The sequence below is a fragment of the Malurus melanocephalus genome, unplaced genomic scaffold (assembly GCF_030028575.1).
Source record: "Malurus melanocephalus ecotype Western Australia unplaced genomic scaffold, MMel_1.1 scaffold_805, whole genome shotgun sequence".
Lineage (NCBI taxonomy): Eukaryota > Metazoa > Chordata > Aves > Passeriformes > Maluridae > Malurus > Malurus melanocephalus.
Genome location: NW_026624037.1, coordinates 9330 through 30737, shown reverse-complemented (window position 1 = coordinate 30737; position 21408 = coordinate 9330). Strand labels below are relative to the sequence as shown.

At 44.6% G+C, this 21408-nt stretch overlaps 1 protein-coding gene across 2 annotated transcripts in view; it reads left to right on the top strand.

Annotated features, from left to right (window-relative positions):
- PLA2G4A (phospholipase A2 group IVA) overlaps window positions 1-20994 on the top strand; it is a 67885-nt gene extending 46891 nt beyond the window's left edge. For both annotated transcript variants that reach the window (XM_057385267.1, XM_057385268.1), the window contains 10 exons: window positions 2909-3131; window positions 4262-4376; window positions 6786-6923; window positions 7260-7352; window positions 8735-8806; window positions 10545-10787; window positions 15810-15994; window positions 18464-18659; window positions 18847-19004; window positions 20115-20994. In XM_057385267.1, coding sequence (XP_057241250.1) covers window positions 2909-3131; window positions 4262-4376; window positions 6786-6923; window positions 7260-7352; window positions 8735-8806; window positions 10545-10787; window positions 15810-15994; window positions 18464-18659; window positions 18847-19004; window positions 20115-20246 — 1555 coding nt within the window. In that variant the 3' untranslated portion in view covers window positions 20247-20994. The remainder of the gene's footprint in view (window positions 1-2908; window positions 3132-4261; window positions 4377-6785; window positions 6924-7259; window positions 7353-8734; window positions 8807-10544; window positions 10788-15809; window positions 15995-18463; window positions 18660-18846; window positions 19005-20114) is intronic.
- The last annotated feature ends 414 nt before the right edge of the window (window positions 20995-21408 follow it).

Below are 21408 nucleotides of genomic sequence, written 5' to 3'. Positions count from 1 at the left end.
CATTCAGTAAAAAATTGCAGGCTTCTTTTTGTCTAACTTAAAAAATTGGTTTTAATGTCACTGGACCAGGCTGCAGTAGAGGGTGTTGCATCTGAAGTAAGTTTTGAACTGTGCAGRATTGTATCCCAAATGTCACAAAATATTATTTTATCATAACTTTATCAGTTTGAAAACTTGAGCTGCACCTGAATCCAGTTTAAGGGCATCTAGGACAAGAGARGTGTTGATAAACTGGATGAATTCCATCCGAGTGTCACCGAGGCCATCAGGTGACATGAGGCAGTGGGGCTCTGGGTTCATTTAGCCTTGAGGAGCAGGCACAGGTACTGATGGGGCAGGTCTTACTGTTATCTTCAGCTCTCCAAAAAGAGATCTTTTTGGAGATGCCTAGAGCAAGGACAAGGACTAATTGAATTAATTCTTAGGAAAAYCTCGTGGCAGTGAGAGTGGTCGAGTGCTGGGATGTGTTGCCTGAGTGGGCTGGGAATGGTGTCATCCTCTCTGATTCAGGGAGTGCTTACAGGGAAGCTGAACTTGACTGAACACAGCCCTGAGCAGCCTCATCTGACTCCTGCATGGAGCAGGAGGATGGAGCAGAGGCCTTGAGGCTCCTCTCAGACTCAGTGATAAGATTATACAAGTGTTTTTGAGGAGGRAAAAAGGCTTGTTGCAATATAAAAGAGCAGGGAATCTGCCCGGGAGTTTTGTCACCTGGTTTAGCTCTAAGAAAGCACATGAATTTTAATTCCACACAAATATTCTAACCCCAAAGGTGATTCTTTTGAAGGAGATAACAATCAGTTCTATTCCATGTATGGGTGTTTTTKTCCATTATTTTTCATTGTGTGAAGCTTGCTTTCCCCCTCCCCGACTAGAGGGAAGCTTTCAGAAATGCCAGGAGGTTTTGAAATGCCAGAAGTGTCTGTGAACTAGAGTAAGTCTCTTCTTCAGCTTGGACTATGAAAGGTTGGAACCTGTGTTTTCTGTCACTGGTGGTGGGGACAGATTTATCACTGCCCAACGAGAGGCTTAGATGTGCTTTGGTTGAAGTTGTGACAAGCAGAAGGTGGATGCAGAGCAGTGGARCAGTGCAGTGTTCAAACATTYCCTGTGCAGTCCCTGCTCAGGACAGATGTCACTGCTGGCTGTGAGGTCGTTTTGGTGGAAAACCCAGGGGTGAATGCGTAGTTAATCTAATGCAAACCTATAAAATCTGAGTTAAAATAGTAAGACTATCTGAAGTGCTGCAGTCAGAAATGGAGATTGCTGACAGTTGTGTTTGAACAAATTTGCTTTTGGTCTCTGATGTCACCCTTTCAGTCTTTCCTTGCTTGTTGAATAAATAAATTGACACTTYGGCACTCCCTTTCTTTTCTTGTTTTTCCATGCAGTCTATCACTTGGGAATAATTCTCTTTTCTTTTTTTCCTGAAGGGTGGAGGATTCCTTTCCTGGCAGGAGAGGCAGGTTTTTGCTTGTCCCCTCAGCTGCATGCCTAACCTTGGAGCAATGCTTTTCTGCCATCTTGCTTCACCCTGGTGCTGATTTCTGCAGTTGCCTTCCCCTTTCCCTGCACCCAGGAGCTGCTGTGGARCCCGTGGATCGAGTCCTGGCACATCCCACGTGGGACAGGGTTGGTTGTTCTGTGACAGAAGTGTCTGGGCATGAACTCAGGGCCAGCCTGACCCCGTGTGTGTCGCAGTGGAGTGARGGAGGTGTGCCTGGGCCAGGTCACTGGGTAAATAAGAGTGAGTGAGCCTCTCACAGATTAGCAGGRGCTGTCTGGAGCCTTGGTGTGCCCTCACCCAGCCATGTGCAGGGCTGCCCACACGTGTTTCTGCTTGCACTGAAACTCAACTTGTTTCTCAGTAACAAACTCAAGGTTTGCCTCTTCCAAATCTTCACAGTTAACTAACACTCTGCACAGGCTACAATCTCTGTGCTTCAGTTTATTGTGGAAGTACCAAGATCCTGAAAAGTGGGGCTATATCCAGCCCAGACCCACCCTGTGCCTGGGGCTGAGCCCCCAGCGTGGGCAGCAGGAAAGGGGGGATGGAGCAGCTCTGCTGGGAGAAAAGGCTGGGAGAATTGGGATTATTCAGCCTGGAGAAGTGAAGCYTTGGGGTGACCTCACTGTGGCCTTGCAGTGCCTGAAGGAGCCAACAGGAAAGTTGGACAGAAATGATAGATGGACAGGACACAGGGAATGGCTTCCCACTGCCAGAGGGCAGGGACAGATGGGACATTAGGAAGGAATTGTTCCCTGTGAGGGTGGGGAGGCCCTGGCACAGGGTGCCCAGAGAAGCTGTGGCTGCCCCTGGATCCCTGGCAGTGTCCAAGGCCAGGGTGGACATTGGGGCTGGGAGCAGCCTGGGACAGTGGAAATGTCCCTGCCCATGGCAGGGGTGGCACTGGATGGGCTTTAAGGTCCCTTCCAGCCCAAACCATCCTGGGATTCTCTGATACACTGAGATGTTTTAGGAATTTCTGAGTAGTGATAATGAACTGCAGAGCAGAGAGAGGTGCATCTTACAGGGTGAGAGTTGCATGTGTCCTTCTAGGACCTGCAGTCTGCCAAACTGAACTATGCTAACCTGAGGAGCTTTTTACAACTTGGGATGTTCTGTCTGTTAGCCCTTAAATAGGAAAATGAGGACACTTTGATCATTTACTTCTTACTCATTATGGAAATGCATGTYGAGTGTTTGATCCTGTGCTTACACTTAGAACAAACTGTTCAGCTTTCTGTGCCCTGAGAGAAAGGAAATGACAATTTACTATATAAATGGAGGGTTCATTAACCTGATTTAATTAGGGATTGTATCAAGCCATTTATAAGGTTTTTGTAGCTTTGGGGCAGCTAGCACTGCAGCAGGTTTGATGCTCACAGAGCCTGTTTCCCATGCCAGGTACATGTCAACGCTGTATTCCCACCCGGATTTCCCAGCCAAGGGCCCCAAGGAGATCAATGAGGAGCTGATGCACTCGGTGAGCCACAACCCCCTGCTGCTGCTCACCCCTCAGAAGRTCAAGCGCTACATCGAAGCTCTGTGGAACAAGAAGAGCTCGGGGCAGCCCGTCACCTTCACGGACATCTTCGGCATGCTGATCGGGGAAACGCTGATCCACGATGTGAGTGCTGGGCTTTTGGTGCTGCCAAAGCTCTGAAACTCCTACAGAATTCCCACAGTGCTATTTTGTAAAAATTATGTTAGTGACATTTTACAAAGGGTGCACATTCTGCTATAAGAAAACAGCATTTGCTTTAAAAAAATACTTGAAAGATCCCCTTGCTTTTTTTGAGAAAAGGGACAACAGGAGAGCTTCTTACAGTTGTATTTTATTATTGAAAATTCCTGCTTGGCTGAATCAGGCACACAGACTTCAAATGAATCAGGTGAGCAGCAGCTGGATTTGATCTTATGGCGAGACTTGAATGTGCAAACACATTTGCAGATGTGTTTTATACACTTCTGTTTCTCATAAGTGTGTGCTAATAGTGAGTTTTAAACAATTTAAAACCCTGAAARAGAGGCAACACAGCTTTTAGTGGCAGATCTGCAGAATTCTGATGCTGGAGGGCTGTTAGCAGTTGTGTGAGGTTCGTTGGAGGTCCCTGTTTACCCAAGGGATGAAGTAAATGTACAGATGTTTAGTTTAAGTCAGGACCTGTCACATAGTGGAAAATGGAACACAGGCTGCTGGTTACTTGCAGGTAACACATCTCAGTGCTATTGCATCATAAATGACTTCATCCTTCCTTGACTGCAGGCTCTGGAATGCTTTCCAGGGGAGACACAGGTGGTTAGCAAATAGAAAAKCCTCCTCATAATGCATTTGGTGTTCTTTGTTGTCTTGTGGCTGACTTTTCAGAAACTGCCCAGATTTTAAACCAGTACCTAGTSCTACCTAGGAAGTTTTTCCTTGCTTTCATCTCATAATGTACAAAARGGAAAGCACTGGCTTTGTCCAGCAATGCTGTTTGCTTTTTGGCCATATCACTTTGGGTGGTGTAATGTGCCCGTTTCCTCTTCCTACCTCCCACTTCTTCCTTCCTGAATTGTGCAGATAAAAGGCAGCCAGGCAGATTACTTCCTTTCACCAATTTGTTTGGTTTGAGTTTATCTACTTTCCTTCTTAAATTTCAAGGAAAGGACTCTCCCACACCTTTATATAAATATATATAAAATATATCAATAAATACTATTTATGTGTATACACAGCAGGCTGTGTTTGGGACTGATGCCTTTCTTTCCCTGCAGAGGATGGACACCACTCTGAGCCACATGAAGGAGAAGGTGGATGATGCCCAGTGTGCTCTGCCACTCTTCACCTGCCTGCAYGTCAAACCAGATGTCTCAGAGCTGATGTTTGCAGGTGTGTTCCCACTCTSTGCTGAGTCACTTGTGACAAGGGGAGAGGTGTGAGGCTGACTGAAAAAAAAAACCCTTTTCTTTTTTTAATGCACCTGAGACTAATTGCATCTGATTTCTGGGAATCTGACAGCAGAATGATAAGAAGTTACTCAGGAATAGGTGATCACATGCTCAGATAGGAGTACCAAGCCAAAGAGGAACCTGGTGACTCCAACAGGGAAAAGCTGCCTAATTTAGTCTTTCAGGCAGGGAAAGGAAAATGTCCTCAGTCACCTTCTCTTCCAGAGAAGAGTGAAATCAACAGTGAGACTCGATGATCTCAGAGGTTTTTACCAACTTTAAAGATTCTGTGATTAAAATTGGACAAGCAAATTAGATGTAATGCCTCTTTTTCACTTGCCCATTGTAAAGTGCTGTTGGTAACACAAAAAAAAACCATTTTGCTCTTGTTTATGCCATAAGTTTTAATCCCCTCTGGTAACTTTAGCTAAGAGCTTCTGCAAGCTGCTGCACCAAGATCTGTATCTGTACTCTCTCTATATGGTTATATACAAGATTGAAAAGGGAAGTTCCAGGTGGTTTGCCCCAGGTTTAAATGTCAWTGTATTTCCTAAAATAGATGTTTGGAGTACTTGCTGTCAAAGTTTTGGTTGGAATGGAAAATGAGGTTGTAAAGAAGGCTGAATAGTTCATGGGAAAATGTCTTCGACTTTGCTACTTAGGAAACTGATGCCTTTTTGTTTGAAATTAGGAGTATTTTGGATTTTAAATRAACTTCTGATTTTCAGTAAATTTTATTTGGGTTACTGGTTTAAAACAAAAATTATCTTTAGTTGATAATTTAGTCTTTCTCTAAGCAAGACCAGAAGCACCTGAAGACTAGACTTTGCTCTAAAGAAAGGCTTTGCCTGTGTCAGTGGATCTTGAATTTGCCTTTTGAGACGGTGCTAGATCTTCATTGCTTCTCTTTTAGGCTTTTTTCCTCCTTTTAGCTCTTTCTGATATGAGAGGTATAGTAAATGTTGAACAAAAATATTTACACTTCCTAATTTACATTGATTTTAAGGCAGAAATTTTATTTCCCTGAGCCGTATTTGTGATTTGAGAAATCTCTTCAGTGAAAATGCAAGCTGGAGGTGGACTATAACAGATTAAATTAATTCTAATTMTGCTTTGCTGTCACCCTGGTTCTGAATACATATCTGCCAAGTCAYGTTTATACAGCTAAAGGGAAATGTGAAATTCCTGGAACTGTCTTCGAAGGAGTTTCCTTCTGCTCCAGCAAATGTGAAGATTTGTGGGTGATTTATTTGGAAAATAGGATGTTGTGTTTGCCTAAGCTCAGATAAGCATTACCCTKTGAAATGAAACTCCCAGCAGTCTGATGAAACCTTTCCTTTTCAGGACACGTGTTCACCTTGTGCTCCACATGTCACAGGAATATCCWGAGGGTGAATGGCATTCCATGACATGGGGTTTTTCAAGGCTTCACCTTTTGCCTTGCTTTTTCAGAACTGCTTCTGATTTATTTCCAGTCAAATCAATCCCTKCTGAAAATAGGGAAGGTGAAATAGGTGAATGGGTGAAATAAGATACGGGGTTTTTTTTTTTTTTTGCTCCCTTTCTGAACTGAATTCTCTGATGGAAGCAGCTCCTCTGCTATCAAAGAAGTGTTTCCAAGCCACCTAAGGTCCATTTCCAAACCACCTAAGGTCCATTTCCAAAGGCCTACATCAACAGAATGCAAATCACTCCTGAAATTTTCTGCTAAGATCAGAAGACACATTTGAACATTTTATTCCATGTTTTTCTTGAGCTCTCTGTTCAACAAAATGGASTTTTAAAGATACCTTTGGCARTGTTTGAMTTGWTAAGTTTATCAGCTGCYTCTCAGCTTTGCCTTTTGTTATGGRATTTCACCAGGAACTTTGGGTTTTGGGTGGAATCCAARTGCCTTTCCTAGAATATTTCACAGCCCTTGAGATATTCAGTGATTGCTGTGCCACCTCTATCACTGCACTCCATATTTTGGGTGGAATTGCAGTGAAGGAAAAGCAGCTTGGAGCTCAGACTCACACTGCATTCCATGTGGCAGGGAATTGTGTTGAAGTTGGAGATTAAAAACAGATGTCACAATGTGTTCCTCATTTGTGCTCTCTCCTTTCATACCTCTGGTTCTCCAGCCTCATTTATTTTTCCCCAAGGTTTGTTATGATAAGAGAAAATGAAGATTTTTTTCCTTGCTGAGACATCATTGACCTTGATTTGATATCCCTGTTGGTTACTTGGTTTCCCATTTCACTGAAATTTCTTGGTTTGGAGAATGGTTGCATGAATTTCTGTGTTTTCCATCTGTTTCTGTTCAGGGTGAGATTTCTGACAGAGCACAATTTTGTTTCTGCCTTTGCAGACTGGGTGGAATTCAGTCCATAYGAGATTGGAATGGCCAAGTATGGCACTTTCATGTCTCCTGATTTGTTTGGAAGCAAGTTTTTTATGGGGACCGTGGTGAAGAAATATAATGAAAATCCTTTGCATTTCCTTATGGGTGAGTATGTGACAGAAAGAGGCTTAAAAATCAAAGCAATTTCAGTGTTCATGGGCTTTGAAAGGCCATCACATGAAGTGTGAGACAAGAAGTGGAGCTCTCAGTTTGTTGGAAGACAATCATTTGAAAGATTTTACAGATAGGGATTGGCATTGTTGATTTGTTTTTTATGTGGGGTTTTGTTGTGTTTTAGACATCTGAGCTGATGACTTGGCACGCTCCAAACTCAGAGGTGTGTGCAGAGAGCACCCAACTGCTTCAGTAGTGCTTACTAAGACATGTGGGGTTTATTTTCCTTCACCAAGCACCACTCATTGTTTATTTTGTCTCTTTCAGGTGTCTGGGGCAGTGCATTTTCAATATTATTTAACAGAGTCCTCGGTGTCTCCAATTCTCAGAATAAAGGGCCCACCATGGAGGAAGAATTAGGTAATTTTCATCAATAATTATACTATACAAGAAAAATTATTAGCAAGATTCAGTACTCTCTGCCTCTGTGGAAGGATGGCACTGCTGGCAGTCATTTAAGAATGTGGAATTAATTAACTTCAATTGCTGCCACTGCTGCATGCTGCTGAGGTAGGGAAAGAGCATCAGGAATGTTCTTTCCTTTCTTTCACTTTTGTTTCTGGTCAGTCAGAGCTGCTGAAAGTCACATGCATATATCCAGCTCTTTTCTGGAAGTTTACAGAATCCTCTTTTTGTGTTTATTTTTGGAGAGCAGTAGCTGACAAGTATTTGATAGTTACTTGTACCGTCTCTTGACACTGGGCTGTGTGATTGAAGGGATTGGCAAAACACACCTAAACTTTATCATCTCTGGAWTGTCAGATTCCTCCATTCTAACCACAGCCTGTTGGTATCTGATCCTTTGCTTGCCAATTGAATGGTTTTAAATCCAATTCTGACACAGAAATGGAAAGGGGACTGTAAAGAAAGAGTTGTGGCTTGGTTTGGATGGAGTTTATCGAGTTTTCTCGGAGAATGGAGTTAATGATGAAAGGTGTTTACACTTTTGTTTCCTGTTCAGAAGTCAGCATTACAGGGGAAGACCTGACCAATAAATAAGTTGCACTAGACAGCCAGATTTTTCTGGAGGGCAAAAAGAGAAAATGTAGATTGAGACAGTTYTTCAATAATAACCTCTGTGTGCCTYTGCCTCCTAAAGGATGGAATTCAGCTGTTTGATAACCTCGTTATTTATGGATGAAAATTAAACCTCCAGGTTCCTATTTCTGATGCYCTTCACAAGTGTTAGCACCTCCTCATGGAGAATGCCTGTCAATAAATGCAATTATGGAAAAGTCTGTTTTTTCAAAGATAGAGACAGAATATTATCTGTCATCTGTGACTCATTTAATGTAAAATTTAAAAAATATTCTTTTTGAAGTGGGATCAGATGTGAAAATATTCATGTGGCTTGAACCACAGGTGGCCAGAGCTGGAGATGTCCACATGGCACCTTGATCTCACAAAAACATTTTCCTGGTTCAGTAGGAGTTACTGAGAGGACAGAAGGTTAMCATGCACATTTTAATGAAGGTGAATAAAGTGTGTCAGGTGTGTGGTGCATAGAGGAGAGGGAGATACTGCTGTAGGGTGACATTTGCTTTTCCAGCCYAAAAATGTCAGGCTAAAGCCAATACCTGCTGCTCAGATTCTCGTGCCTACAGCAGATCCAGAATACTCTTCAGCTGTATTTTCTATTACAAAGACTATGAGAATTTTGTGACTCAGATTGTTTTGAAATTCTTAACTGTTCTGCCAGTTAAACCCTAGCAGTTTAAAGGAATTTGTATTTCTTTCAACAGAAAACATTAGGCTAAAGCACCTTGTRAGCAACGACAGCTCAGACAGTGAAGATGAATCACAGCATCCAAAAGGTAAGGAAATGCTCAGATTTCACTTCATAATTTACTTTTTCCGTCAGATTTTGTGTGGTTCAGCAGAATAGAGAACAACAGACCCCAGGAGGTCCTGGGCTTGACTTTGTGTCTCCTGCTCAAGCTGATCATCAAGTGATTCTCTCACACACATCTGGAATTCCACATACTCCCAAAAATACGGTTTGCTGACCAGAACTCTGTTTCCAGCAAGCTGCTGAGCTCAGAGGCACCTTGGAATTGCTACCAGGCCACCAAACCAACACTGTCTATTGTTTTCAAGGGTTTCCTGATCAAATATTTACCTGAGAATGGTTTAATGTGTGTTTCCAGCATTCCTAAGTGTCCTGTAGCACCTTTACAAATGACATCTGATACAGGAAATTCCAGGTGCTTGGCACAGGGTTTGTAACAATGCCCAAATCCAGGTGCCCAGGAGAGGCACAACCACAAGCAGAACGCTGGGCAGTGAGAAGAAAAGATCCTATTGGCAATTATCTCTAAATACCTGAAGCACCTGAAGATTTTTGGGGTCTTAGGCAGCTCTCTGTATTTGGTGGAATTTTTGGGGACAGCAGCAATTTTTACCTGCAGAAAACTGATTTTATTTTTAACAAGTGAAGCAAARATGGGAATGCAGGTGTTGGTGATTTGGGGATCAACAGGAAGAAAAGAAAATCCTGTATGGTGAGACAGGGAATTATGTCATTAGTTCAGCTCACTGATTGCTTCTTCAGCTCCCCTTATGTGTAAAATCGTAGGTGGTACCAGGTTTTGTGTTTATTTGTGGGTTTCCTGTTTGAACACTACAGCTAGCACGAAACACATTTCTCTCCCAGTTTGTAGCCATAGTGAACAACCAACAAACCTGGGATTGTAAACATTGGGAAATCCCTCTCACTTCCACAAAGCATTATTGGACACATGTTGGACCTGTTTGATGCTTGTTTACTCTCTACTTATGTAAAAATCAGCTCCTTTAAAGCCCGGGTTAGAGGCACATTTAAAAGCTGGATTTAGAGTATGAAGCTTGAACCTGAATTATTTTCTTGTCCAAAAATACCCCAAAAAGTCAAATTTTGACAGGTGAATGAATGCAAGGTGATACCAATCCAGGTAATTTTTACTGTGAGCTCCAACTGCAGACAGTTAAGCCTGAATCTTTCATTCTGCTCTTTAATTAATTAAAGTCAGATATTAATTGCAGTCAACAGTTTTCTGCAAGGGTCTTTTCACGTATTTTAGCAATCCCATGCTGTAACATTATCCTTTGTGCAAACAGCCTCTGCTTTCCTGAGGACAGCTGGATTTCTAACAGGCAGCAAAGATGGAGAAGGCTGTCAGTGCACATCCGGATGAATTTGTATCTTCATCAAGTATGGATCTTATCAGCTCAGGTCTGTCCCTGAGCCCAGGAGAGCTTACAGAGACCAATGAAGTCTGGCTTAGGCCATCTAACACATTCCCAATCTATTTTCCTGATTTACACATCCACACTGTGGTACAGACAAAAGGTTTCACTGGCCTGTGAGGTTGAAAGGATAGATTCTCTGCCCTCCTCTGGAATCCTTGCAGAAGAGCTCCATCATCCAGCTCCCAGCTTGCAGAAAGAAATTTCTTTTATTTGCATAGGTCCTTTCTATCACMATCCCAGAAATGCTGGGGTTACTCTTGCTGTATAAAACCGTGCTGTAAAATATTAAATAGCACTGCTGGGTGTTTTCCTTTGTGTGTGCAGGCACTGAGGGCGCTGAGGCAAAGCAGGAGAGCAGCCAGGAGAGCAGCCAGGAGAGCTGGGTGCAGCGCATGCTGATGGCCCTGGTGGGGGACAGCGCTCTGTTCAACACGCGTGAGGGCCGTGCCGGCAAAGTGCACAACTTCATGCTGGGGCTCAACCTCAACAGCTGCTACCCCCTGTCCCCRCTGGCTGAGCTGCTCACCCAGGAGTCCCTGGAGGAGGAGGAGCCGGCTGCAGTCGCAGGTCAGTCCCCAGGACACCTGGGGTGTGTGTGTTATTCATGAAGCTGGGGCGGGTAACATCCAGCTCATGGCTTGATGTGGGGATTGTCCGGCAGCAGAGCTTGGGAGGGCACTGGGAATCTCTCAGGACACCACACTGGGACTTCTGCCTGCTCCCTGCCCTGTCCCCTGGCACAGCTGGTACCTTCTGCAGGGACAGGTGGCTCTAGGTTTGGCAGAGGGGACCAAACTGCTTCTGCGTATGGTGGCCTTTGTTACACCCACTTCCTCACTCTCTTGGCCTTCTCCAAAGGCTGTCCAGGTTTTTCCCTGTCTCTTAWTGATGCTAAGCCTGCTGGTGGACATAAAACCTTTCATTGTTCTCCTGCAGGGCCTCCGAGTTGCAAAACCTTTGTAGCTCATCTGCTGTCTTTGTGTTCTGAAAAACTCCTGGGGGCAGCACAGTGCTTCACTTGTAGGATCACCAAATCAGTGAATGTTGGAAGGGACCAATTGGGATCATCCAGTCCCATCCCTGTCCCTGCACAGATCCCCCAACAATCCCACCCTGTGCATCCCTGGCAGCGCTGTCCAAAYGCTCCTGGAGCTCTGGCAGCCTCGGGGCCGGGACCATTCCCTGGGGAGCCTGGGCAGTGCCAGCACCCTCTGGGGAAGAACCTTTCCCTGATCTCCAGCCTGACCCTGCCCTGGCACAGCTCACAGATCCTTACTTTGTTGGCACCATGTTCTTCCCAGTGTGGATGCACCTGACCAGCTGCTCCCATTCCAGGGTGGCTGATGTGCAGATGCATCCGCATTTCATGTTGGCTCAAGCAAGAATGTGGATGAAGGATAAGAATTTCAGAAAAATAGGAATYTACAAAAGGAGTTCAAATTCTTCCCCAGCTCCATGAGGGATGAGGTGTGGGGGACAGTAGCTGTGAAGAATAATTGTATTTGATTAGAATTTTGAAGCTTTTCCTGAGACAGTTTTGACTGCAGTGTGCTCAGTGAAAGGCARTTGATTTCCTGATACTGTTCTGGCACTGGAGGTGTCCAAGGCCAGGCTGGACGGGGCTTGGAGCAGCCTGGGGTAGTGGAAAGTGTCCCTGCCCATGGTCAGGGGTGGCACTGAGTGATCTYAAAGGTCTTTTCCAACCCAAACCATTCCATAATTCTGTGATCCATCAAACCAAGAACAGCTTCACACTCAGAAGTTGGTGTTCCTTTCATGCCTTTCCTCCCAGCACAGCCCTACCAGCCATCCCTGGTCACAGCAACATTCCCCTCAGCCCTCATTTCCTATCCAGGGAAAGGAGATTGTCCCAACTGCTCATTAAGCAACAGTAAATTCCAGATGTCATTTAAAAGCTTAAGTAGCAGCCATGCTCTAATGTGTATTTGTTAATGTAACAAATCCCTTGTAGGGCTTGAAGAGTAATTTCCATCTGGACTCCACTTTCTAAATATTTCTGTCATCTCAGAGGTGTTTACAACTGGGTAGTCTTAATATTTATAGTACTTGGAAAAGAGGCAGGAAAGTGGGTAGGAAATTTATGGTTGGAAAAAATGACAGTTGATGAGAATTTTGCATAATTAAGACACGTGGATGATCTTCAGAATCAACCATCAACTTCCTGGGATTTCATTTGTGTGGAAATAAAATGCTGGTTTGACAGAACGAGCCTGCACCTCTGACATGACTACTTTAGAGGGCCTGAAACTCCTTTGGGTTAAAATGGGATGAGTTTGACACAACTGCAGTTTCTTGCTGTTAGCTGAAGCCCACACTCATAAACTTGCAGTAACAACTCAGCTCTGACAGCCACAGTGGTTGCAATGTTATAGTCAATAATAGTTAAAAACCCTTGAACTGTCAGTAGTTAATATAAAATGTAATCATTCAGCAGGGTGATGAGTGGATCCACATTTTAATGCTCTGGGTTTTCCTAATAGATGGGTGAGCTGTGGAGCTCAGAGATGCAGATAGCCAGGAAACACTGGTGTAAAATTTAAATCCTTTGATTACTGTGGCACTAGATGCATTTAAACTGTGTATATTTATTCCAGCAGGGCAGTTTAGCTGTCAGCTTGAGTGCCAAGAGAAGTCTGTACTGCTTTAGGACTCTCCTTTAATGCTAGGCATTCCAAAGGAGAAATAAGTGAATCAAAAAGGATATCAATAATACTTTCCATCTTCAGCTCTCCCAGCTCCCCTGCAGGGGATGAACTGTGGCTGACCTGAGCCAATCTTACAGTCATTACTGAGGATTGAATTTAGGGTCTGCAGTGCCTGCAGCAGAGATCCCAGCTGCTTGGTCTGGGAGGAAAATCCTTTGGCTTTGCTTTCCCACAGATTGTGGAGATTTGCTGAGCCTTTTCTGGTTTCATCRGGAATGATTTCATTGTGAACTCAAGAGTTGTTCTGTTTCTTTTCTTGATGTTACAACATACCAAAATGTCTTGAGAAAATGCCAAATGAATAACAATGGGGTAAAAATAACCCCTAATCTGTTTCCTTATTTCAGTATTTATGGAAACTGCTGTAGTAGATGGACGTCAGTAGCAAATGCCCTTCTCATCTCTCCCTCCATCCCAGGCAGATTTGGGCTCTGGGACATGCCCTCTTTAGGATTTCCAAAAAAACATCCATCTGTGTATCCCATTCCTGGGAAGCTGACAGGGCTGGGCTGGTAAAAACAGAATCACAGAGTTCTTAAGACTGGAAAAGACCTTTCAGCTCATCAAGTCTCACCATCAACCCAGCACCACCACTAAACCCCATCCCCAAGGTCCACATCCACACATTTTCTCCCTGTTTGCTGTTTGATGGGCTGGAAGGTGCTGTTAATAGGGATGCACCTTTCCTGAAAGGCTGAAAATCCATACCCCAGGCTCTGGGATTCTGTGACAWCTATAATTACTGAAGCCAGTCTGTGTGGTAATTACGAATTTATTAACGACATTAAGATGTTTTCTCATTTAAAATACAATAACATTATTTTGATAAATTTGATTTTAGATTCATGAGGGGTGTAAGCAATAGGATCCATCTCGTTCTTCCGTGTTGGGAGGAAGTTTGTGGGGCAGAGATACACTCCCATCACAATCACTGTTATAGCTGATCCTGCCCATGGTTAAWGGATCTTTCAAATTCAATTTTTGTCACATAAGAAAAGACAACACTTGAACAAAAGTATTTTTACAATTCTTTAGAAATTGTATTGGCAACAAGGGTAGAATTATGCTTTATTTGTTTTTTTAAACAAGAAGAGGAAAACAAAATTGGGCTGCTTGTGCTAAAGGGAACTGTAGTCAGTGTATTTTCTTAGCCTTTTTAAAAATTGTGATGAATTTGATAAATACCAATGTATTTTCATTTATCTGCGATAATTCCTGATTATGAAATGTGTCTGGTTCTAAAATAGGTTTATAAACACACTTAGCCCTTTAGCAATAGGTAAAGATTTAAAAGTGTTCTCTCCTTTGGAAATCAGGGCAAATAGTGGGAAAATGGTGCCTTATTACTTGGAAAAGGGTCCTCTAATAAATAACAGAAATAAAAGTGAAAGCATGTGTTTTACGGTTTTATTTGCTGCTCAAAGCATGCTGCTCCTGAAGTGACAGGAAAAAGGGTTAGAATTATTTCTGATGGATTTTCTTCGCTTCAAAAATATCCTTTTTGTTGAGATTGCTACCATTGTCAATAAATAGGTGCCAGGAAATTCATTAATAGCAGAAATAATTGTATTTTTCTATCCAGCATTCCTTGGATCACACTGCCCTCTACAGACAGGAGCATTAGATTTTTGTTAATAAGCAAAGCCACACACTGGAAATATTTGTAAGGTCTCAAACAAGAAAAGACTGTCAGGGGAAAAGGTTTTAAGTGCAGCAGGGATAATTTAGTGGTGTCCAGAGRCTTTCATTTCCTAGTACCCAGAGACTTGGGTAAGTGTGAAGACACTCAGGAAAAAATGGCTTTTTTTCTTGAGCTGCACTCAAGGGGATATTGGGGTAGGAGGGAAACACCATCAGGTTGGGCTTAGAAAAGAGAGTGGTTGATAGCACACACACCAGCAGCGAGTGGCTGACAGGGATGTCTGTCCAGTGGGTTGTGGACATGGATAGGGGTCACTGTTTATCTTGGTTCCTGGTGGAGTGGTGAGTGTGAGGCCATCAGGTCTGGTGCAGGTTGGAAATCAGGACCTGGCAGTCCCAATTTGATGGGCAGAAGCAGACACAGACAAGTGACATGGGACAGCAGAGCCACATCAAGGCTTTTGGGGCAAAATTGTCTGGGGAGAGCTGGGAAGGAYGTGGGGCTAGGAGGGAACCTGGGGGAGTAAATTTTGGCAGGGATTGTAGAACATTAATGGGATCACAGAATATTAGGGTTGGAAAATCTCTCGGGATCACCCAGTCCAACTCCCTGCCCAGGCAGGGTCACCCGGAGCAGGGGACACAAGGACACGTCCAGGGGAGGTTGGGATGTCTCCAGAGAGGGAGACTCCAGGCCCTCCCCCTGGGCAGCTGTCCAGGGCTCTGCACCCTCCAAGGAAAGAAATTCTTCCTCATCTTGAGATGGAACTTGTGTTTTACTGTATGGCCGTTACTCCTCTTCCTGTCACTGGCACCACCAGAGTCTGGCACTGTTCTCTGACACCCCCAGTTTTCCTSTATGTTAGGAACCTGTCTCTTAACATCCCACAAACTCTTTCCTTTGTGTGTGGATTGTTTGGGGTGAAGGAGTGAAGGGRGGGCTGGGACCAAACCTGAGCATTTCACCCTTCTATTTTGCCTCACGCCAGCTCTGGGTCTGCCTCGTGCACTCGACCTCCCGAGGGCCCTTACAGCTCTGCCTTTTCACTCCTTCTCCAGATTTTAAGAGTTTCAGTTGCACTTGAGTCCGTGGTGTGTTTAGCTGAGATGAACTGAGCAGTTCAAATTCAATGCCCTCTCCAGAACTTTGGGAAACCCATGAGTATCTCAGTTCCTAACTCAGGCGTCCCTGCCYGGTTTGGTTTTCCCATGTTTCGCGCAGATCCTGACGAGTTTGAGAGGATCTATGAGCCCCTGGATGTGAAGAGCAAGAAGATCCACATCGTGGACAGTGGGCTGACCTTCAACCTGCCCTACCCACTCATCCTGAGACCCCAGAGAGGCGTGGATCTCATCATCTCCTTTGATTTCTCAGCCAGGCCCAGTGATTCCAGCCCTCCCTTCAAAGTAAGTGACCCAGGCCCTTCCCTCCTTCGGGTTCAGGASTTGAAGGTGACTCAGTTCTGTTCCATATGGTCCCACCAGGCCTTAGTGCTGTTGTCTCTTCAGCTTTGGGCTATTTCTTCCCACGTCAAGGCRGAATGTTGCCTGTGCCTCAGTTCCTGTTTACATCACTTCCATGAGGCAACTGGCACAAAGAGGGATCATGAAATTCCTTTGAAGCAGGAGCTTGGTTGTTTTTATGGAAGTTTTGCTTTGGCACCGGTTGCAGAGTTTTATTTTCTGCCAGAATTAAACAATTAAGTCATTTTCCCTGCCCTACTCTCGCTCTGCTCAGCTGCTCTCCTCTGTGTGCTGTGATGTGAATGGATGATTTTGTGTCAGCATCTTGCAGAAATGCATCATCTCAGTATTGCTAAACAAATAACCTTTTGGAAGYAGGGCTAGCAGTTCATTTACATCTCACCAGGATCATCCCAGCACTGGTTTAAGTGGGATTCTCAAATCCATTCTGGCCAGAGCAAAGCARCCCCAGGAGCACAGGGATGAAGTGCCATGGCAGTTTTCTGCAGCAAGTGTGGAAATCCCAGCTGTCAGTCTGTCCAACCTGCACATCCACACAGCTCCAGCTGACCCCAGAGGCTTTACATGGATCATTTTGGTAACTGGTACAGAAAAACCAGCATTTCAGAGATGTCTGTGAGGTTTTTCCTTCCTGCTGTGGCTCACCTGTGGATGTGGTGGGATTTGTTGAAGGTTGGACTGTGTTGATCTAGGAGGTCTTTTCCAACCCTAATGATTTTCCAGTTGTGTAAGAATTCATCTTTTTTTTCTTCCTTTTTTTCCCCAGCAGCTCAGTGTGCTGACACAGCACTGCCATTGCCTCTGGAACATCTTTTTCCTCCCTTTTTTGGTATTCCATGCATGGAGTCTGTGCAGAAGGCTGTGTATGGTCACCCCTGCTACTCTCACCCTGCTCACTGTGCGTCCTGTCTTTGTCAGCTGCAATTTTCCGCATTGTTTTTGGGAACATGGGGAGATTGATTGGAACTCAAGTGGCATCCTGAAGGTTTTCCTCTAAACTGCCATTTTAAAAAGGAAAAGCATTCATTGACACAATAAAAAACAGTGGGGAAATTGGCTGGTGCCTCAAGTTTTGCAGAAGCCTCAGGTGAAGAGAATGTCTGTTTTTTCTGCAGTATAAAAGGTTGTGTGCCAGGTGTATTCCAGAGGCAGGGACATCAGCAGGAACCACCTCTGTCACACTGGTGCATTATAAACTTCAGGAGTGGGCCTGTCTCTATGGTAGCACTCTAATATTTTACTGCAGTGGGGAAATGAACTGGCTGACCTCAGTGACTCGAGCCTTGGTTTATCATTTTACACCCACTATCTCTTCATCTCTTGCGTATCCAGAACAGTCGCCCAAGGAAGGGTCCTATTTCACTGAAAACCAAGATTAAAGATGTTGACCTTCCCTCTCCTCCCTCTCACACACCCTCATTACATGCTTTTGAGTCATTATTTACAAATTACCTTGTTTACTGAGTTGTCATGAGGAAAAAGGAGCCTGTTTTGCAGAGCTCTTCACTCGGTGTGCTTTCAGAGGCCGCCGTGTGCTGGGATTGACTCGGAGCACAACAGAGCGTGCCCTGTGTTTAGGAACTCTCTGTGGTTTCCATAGCACTGGGACTCCTTTGCAAAGTGCAATTATGGATGGCTTTTCCCTCGCTGTCAGCTCTGTAAATTGCCCCCGGGTTTCTGGGGCAGACCAGATTCCTTCCCGTGACTCACGGCAGGCGGTGGAGCCGGGGCAGGGCGAGTGAGGTGCTCGGTGTATCCTGCTGGCTCACCTGGGCAGAGATCACTGATCAGTGCTGAGAACCTTGGGGTGCTTTGGGCTGCAAGGGACATTACCTCATCTCACCCCCTGCCATGGGCAGGAACGCCTTCCATGTCCCAGGCTGCTTCCAGCCCCACTGTCCAACCTGGCCTTGGACACTGCCAGGGATCCAGGGGCAGCCACAGCTTCTCTGGGCACCCTGTGCCAGTTCCACACCCTCACAGGGAACAATTCCTCTCCAGTATCCAGTCTGTCCCTCCCCTCTGGCAGTGGAAAGCCTTTCCCTGTGTCTGTCACTCCATCCCTTGTAAATCATCTCTCTCCATGGTTCCTGTTGGCTCYTTCAGGCCCTGCAAGGCCACAGTGAGGTCACCCCAAAGCATCTCTTCTCCAGGCTGAATAATCCCAATTCTCCCAGCCTTTCCTCCCAGTAGAGCTGYTCCATCYCTCTGACCATCCTGCTGCCTCCTCTGGCCGGGCTCCAGCAGCTCCAGGTCCCTCCTGTGCAGAAGACTAAATAGTTAGTTAAGTTAATGTCTTTAACCAGCATTGCCCTTGTCTTTCTGCAAACCTCATCCTCCTCGCTTTGCCCTGGAGGGTTTTATACACCCGAGTMTTTCTCCTCTTTCCAGGAAATCCTGCTGGCTGAAAAATGGGCCAAAATGAACAAGCTTCCCTTCCCCAAGATMGACCCCAACGTGTTTGACCGGGAGGGCCTGAAGGAGTGCTACATTTTCAAACCAAAGGACACCTCCTCGGAGAAGGACTGTCCCACCATCATYCATTTTGTGCTGGCCAACATCGACTTCAGGAAGTACAAAGCTCCAGGTGAGCTCACAATTCCTGGTGCTGGATCCACCTGTTCTCTGGAATCACGTGCTTGGATTGTTCTGTCTCTGAAACAACTCCTGAGGTCTGCCTGCAGTCCTTTGGGAATTCCAAAGYGCCATTAAAATAAGATAATAAACCCTCAGCCCTAACTTTTAGATGGAACTTTTGTGTTTGTCCTGTGCAGGCRTTCCCAGAGAAACGCAGGAAGAGAAGGATTTTGCAGACTTTGATATTTTTGATGACCCAGATACGCCCTTCTCCACTTTCAACTTCCAGTATCCCAACGAGGCTTTCAAGAGGCTCCACGACCTCATGGAATTCAACACCCTCAATAACATGGATGTAAGTAGGGGGGTTAAAGGGGCTGGGYTGTTAAAGRGGGATGTGGGTGATGTGAGTAAAGYCCTAAATCTGCCCTACAGAAGRTACAGKGCTCTGCCTCAGTGTTTGCCTGATTTTCTCATTCGTTTTTTGCACCTGTTTTGCCGTTCTACCATCCCAAGCCATTCAGGGTAACAGAGCAGAGGTGACTGTGGAGGATGTAAACATCATGTGCATTTCATACTCAGTTCCTTTTGTCTGACTGGGAAAAAGGGACTCTGGAAATTTTCTCAAAAGGAAATTTCCTTATCAGCTAACTCTGTAACAATTATTTGTAATTGATAKTTGGTGTAGCATGACATCATGATTCCAGCATCTGTGGAGTGATGAGTAAGTGACCATCCCAAATAAAAATATGGAGGTTTTAATCAATGATTGAATGACTGTCCCAGATAAAGATACAGGGTTTAAATCAATATAGTGAGAAAAACCTGTTGCATCAGCACAAAGGAAGCAAAAGTGAAGGTTTCMTCTTTTTCAGTATCATAATTACTTCCTACATCTTTGAAATATGGATTTTCTTGGTGTTTGGATTTACCCTTCTGAGTTTCACTGGGGCTGTTTAAATACTGCTAATTTATATGTGGCTTCTTTGGTGTTGGTGACCAAAGGCACCAAACCTCCCTCCTATCTTTATTAACCCCATTAAAATCAGTGTTTAATACACTCAATAAATAGTATTTGCAATAAAACTCACCAATCCCTTTGCCCAGTGATGGAGCAGAGTTAGAAGTGGGAGCAGCAGCTGCTGCCRTCAGAAGGGGCTGGTTCTGTGCACTATGAGTGGTTCAGGTGTGACTTTTGCCACTAGAAGGGGCTGGTTCCATGTTCTATGAGTGGTTCAGTGTGAGTTTTGCCACCAGAAGGGGCTGGTTCCATGTTCTATGAATGGTTCAGTGTGAGTTTTGCCACCAGAAGGGGCTGGTTCTGTGCACTATGAGTGGTTCAGATGAGTTTTGCCACCAGAAGGGGCTGGTTCTGTGCACTGTGAGTGGTTCAGTGTGAGTTTTGCCACCAGAAGGGGCTGGTTCTGCCCACAGATGAGTGGTTCAGTGTGAGTTTTCCCCGCAGGTGATCCGGGAGGCGATGGTGGAGAGCATCGAGTACAGGAAGCAGAACCCCTCGCGCTGCTCCGTGTCCCTGAGCAGTGTGGAGGCCAGGAGGTTCTTCAACAAGGGCAGCCTCAACAACAACCACACGTAGAGCGCCTGCCCCTCCCACAAACTGCTCCTGCCCTTGGGACTGCGGTCAGAAGGACTTGGCTGGAGCGTCCCTGCCCCTCATGGGGCCACACAGCGCTCCTGAGCTTGGGAATGTTCATGGTCACGTTCCAATCGCGTTTTGTACTGCTTTTGTAAAACSTAAAAACATTTCAGTAGGCTGAGATCCTTGTTTTTAAAAACTCTGGAATTAGTTTGAGATCGTTTGGTTCAGCATCGTTTTGGTTTCTTGTGAAATTGTGAACACTGGTTTCTCTTGGGGTGTAGTTGATTTTTAATTGATGTAAACTGGGTATAGCCTAAAAGGTAAGATGGAATTAGATTTAAAAAATTGAAATCCACTTTACTGCTGTTTCAGAATATCTGTACCACTCAGCAAAAAAAACCACAAGCCTCTAGTATTTTCTTTTTCTCATTTAATCCTCAAAATTACATTGCTTGAATTCTTGAGCTACTGGCAACCATGTGTTAAATTATTACCAGTTTGTGTGTTTCTGACCACAATGTTTRCCTATAAATGGACAGTGATTTTGCATTTGAGAATGATTGAAACAAYRCATTTCTGCAAAGGGACAGTGGCAKCATTCACTGGGGATTGGTAAAAGCTGTGCAGGTCAGAATGTGAAGCCTTAAGGGCTGTTTTAAAAATATATTCTCAGCACTTTGAATAATGAAAGACTGCAAAGGGAGAGATTATTTTAGTGCCATCTCAACCAGTACTGCTGTAACTCTGCAGAGGTTGGACTGTGTTGATCTAGGAGGTCTTTTCCAACCCTAATGATTTTCCAGTTGTGTAAGAATTCATCTTTTTTTCTTTTCATTTTCTGCACAGAAAATGCAGCTGCACCTCTGAAAACTTTCATTGCTGAAATCTGTAAGTCCCTGGGAAGGGAAGTAGTTACAATGCATTTCTTTTAAAATCCACTGCACCAGAGAATCATGGAATGCCTGGGGATGAAAGGCATCTTAAAGTTCATCTCACTCCASCCCCTGCCATGGGCAGGGACATCTCCCACTAGCCCAGGTTGCTCCAAGTCCACCTGCAAAGTTCTGTGGTTAAATAACATTTCCTGTATTGATCAATAGGTTTTATTTCTGTTGCAGTCACTGCATGTTTAAAATCAAGAGAAAAAAAAAAACAGGAA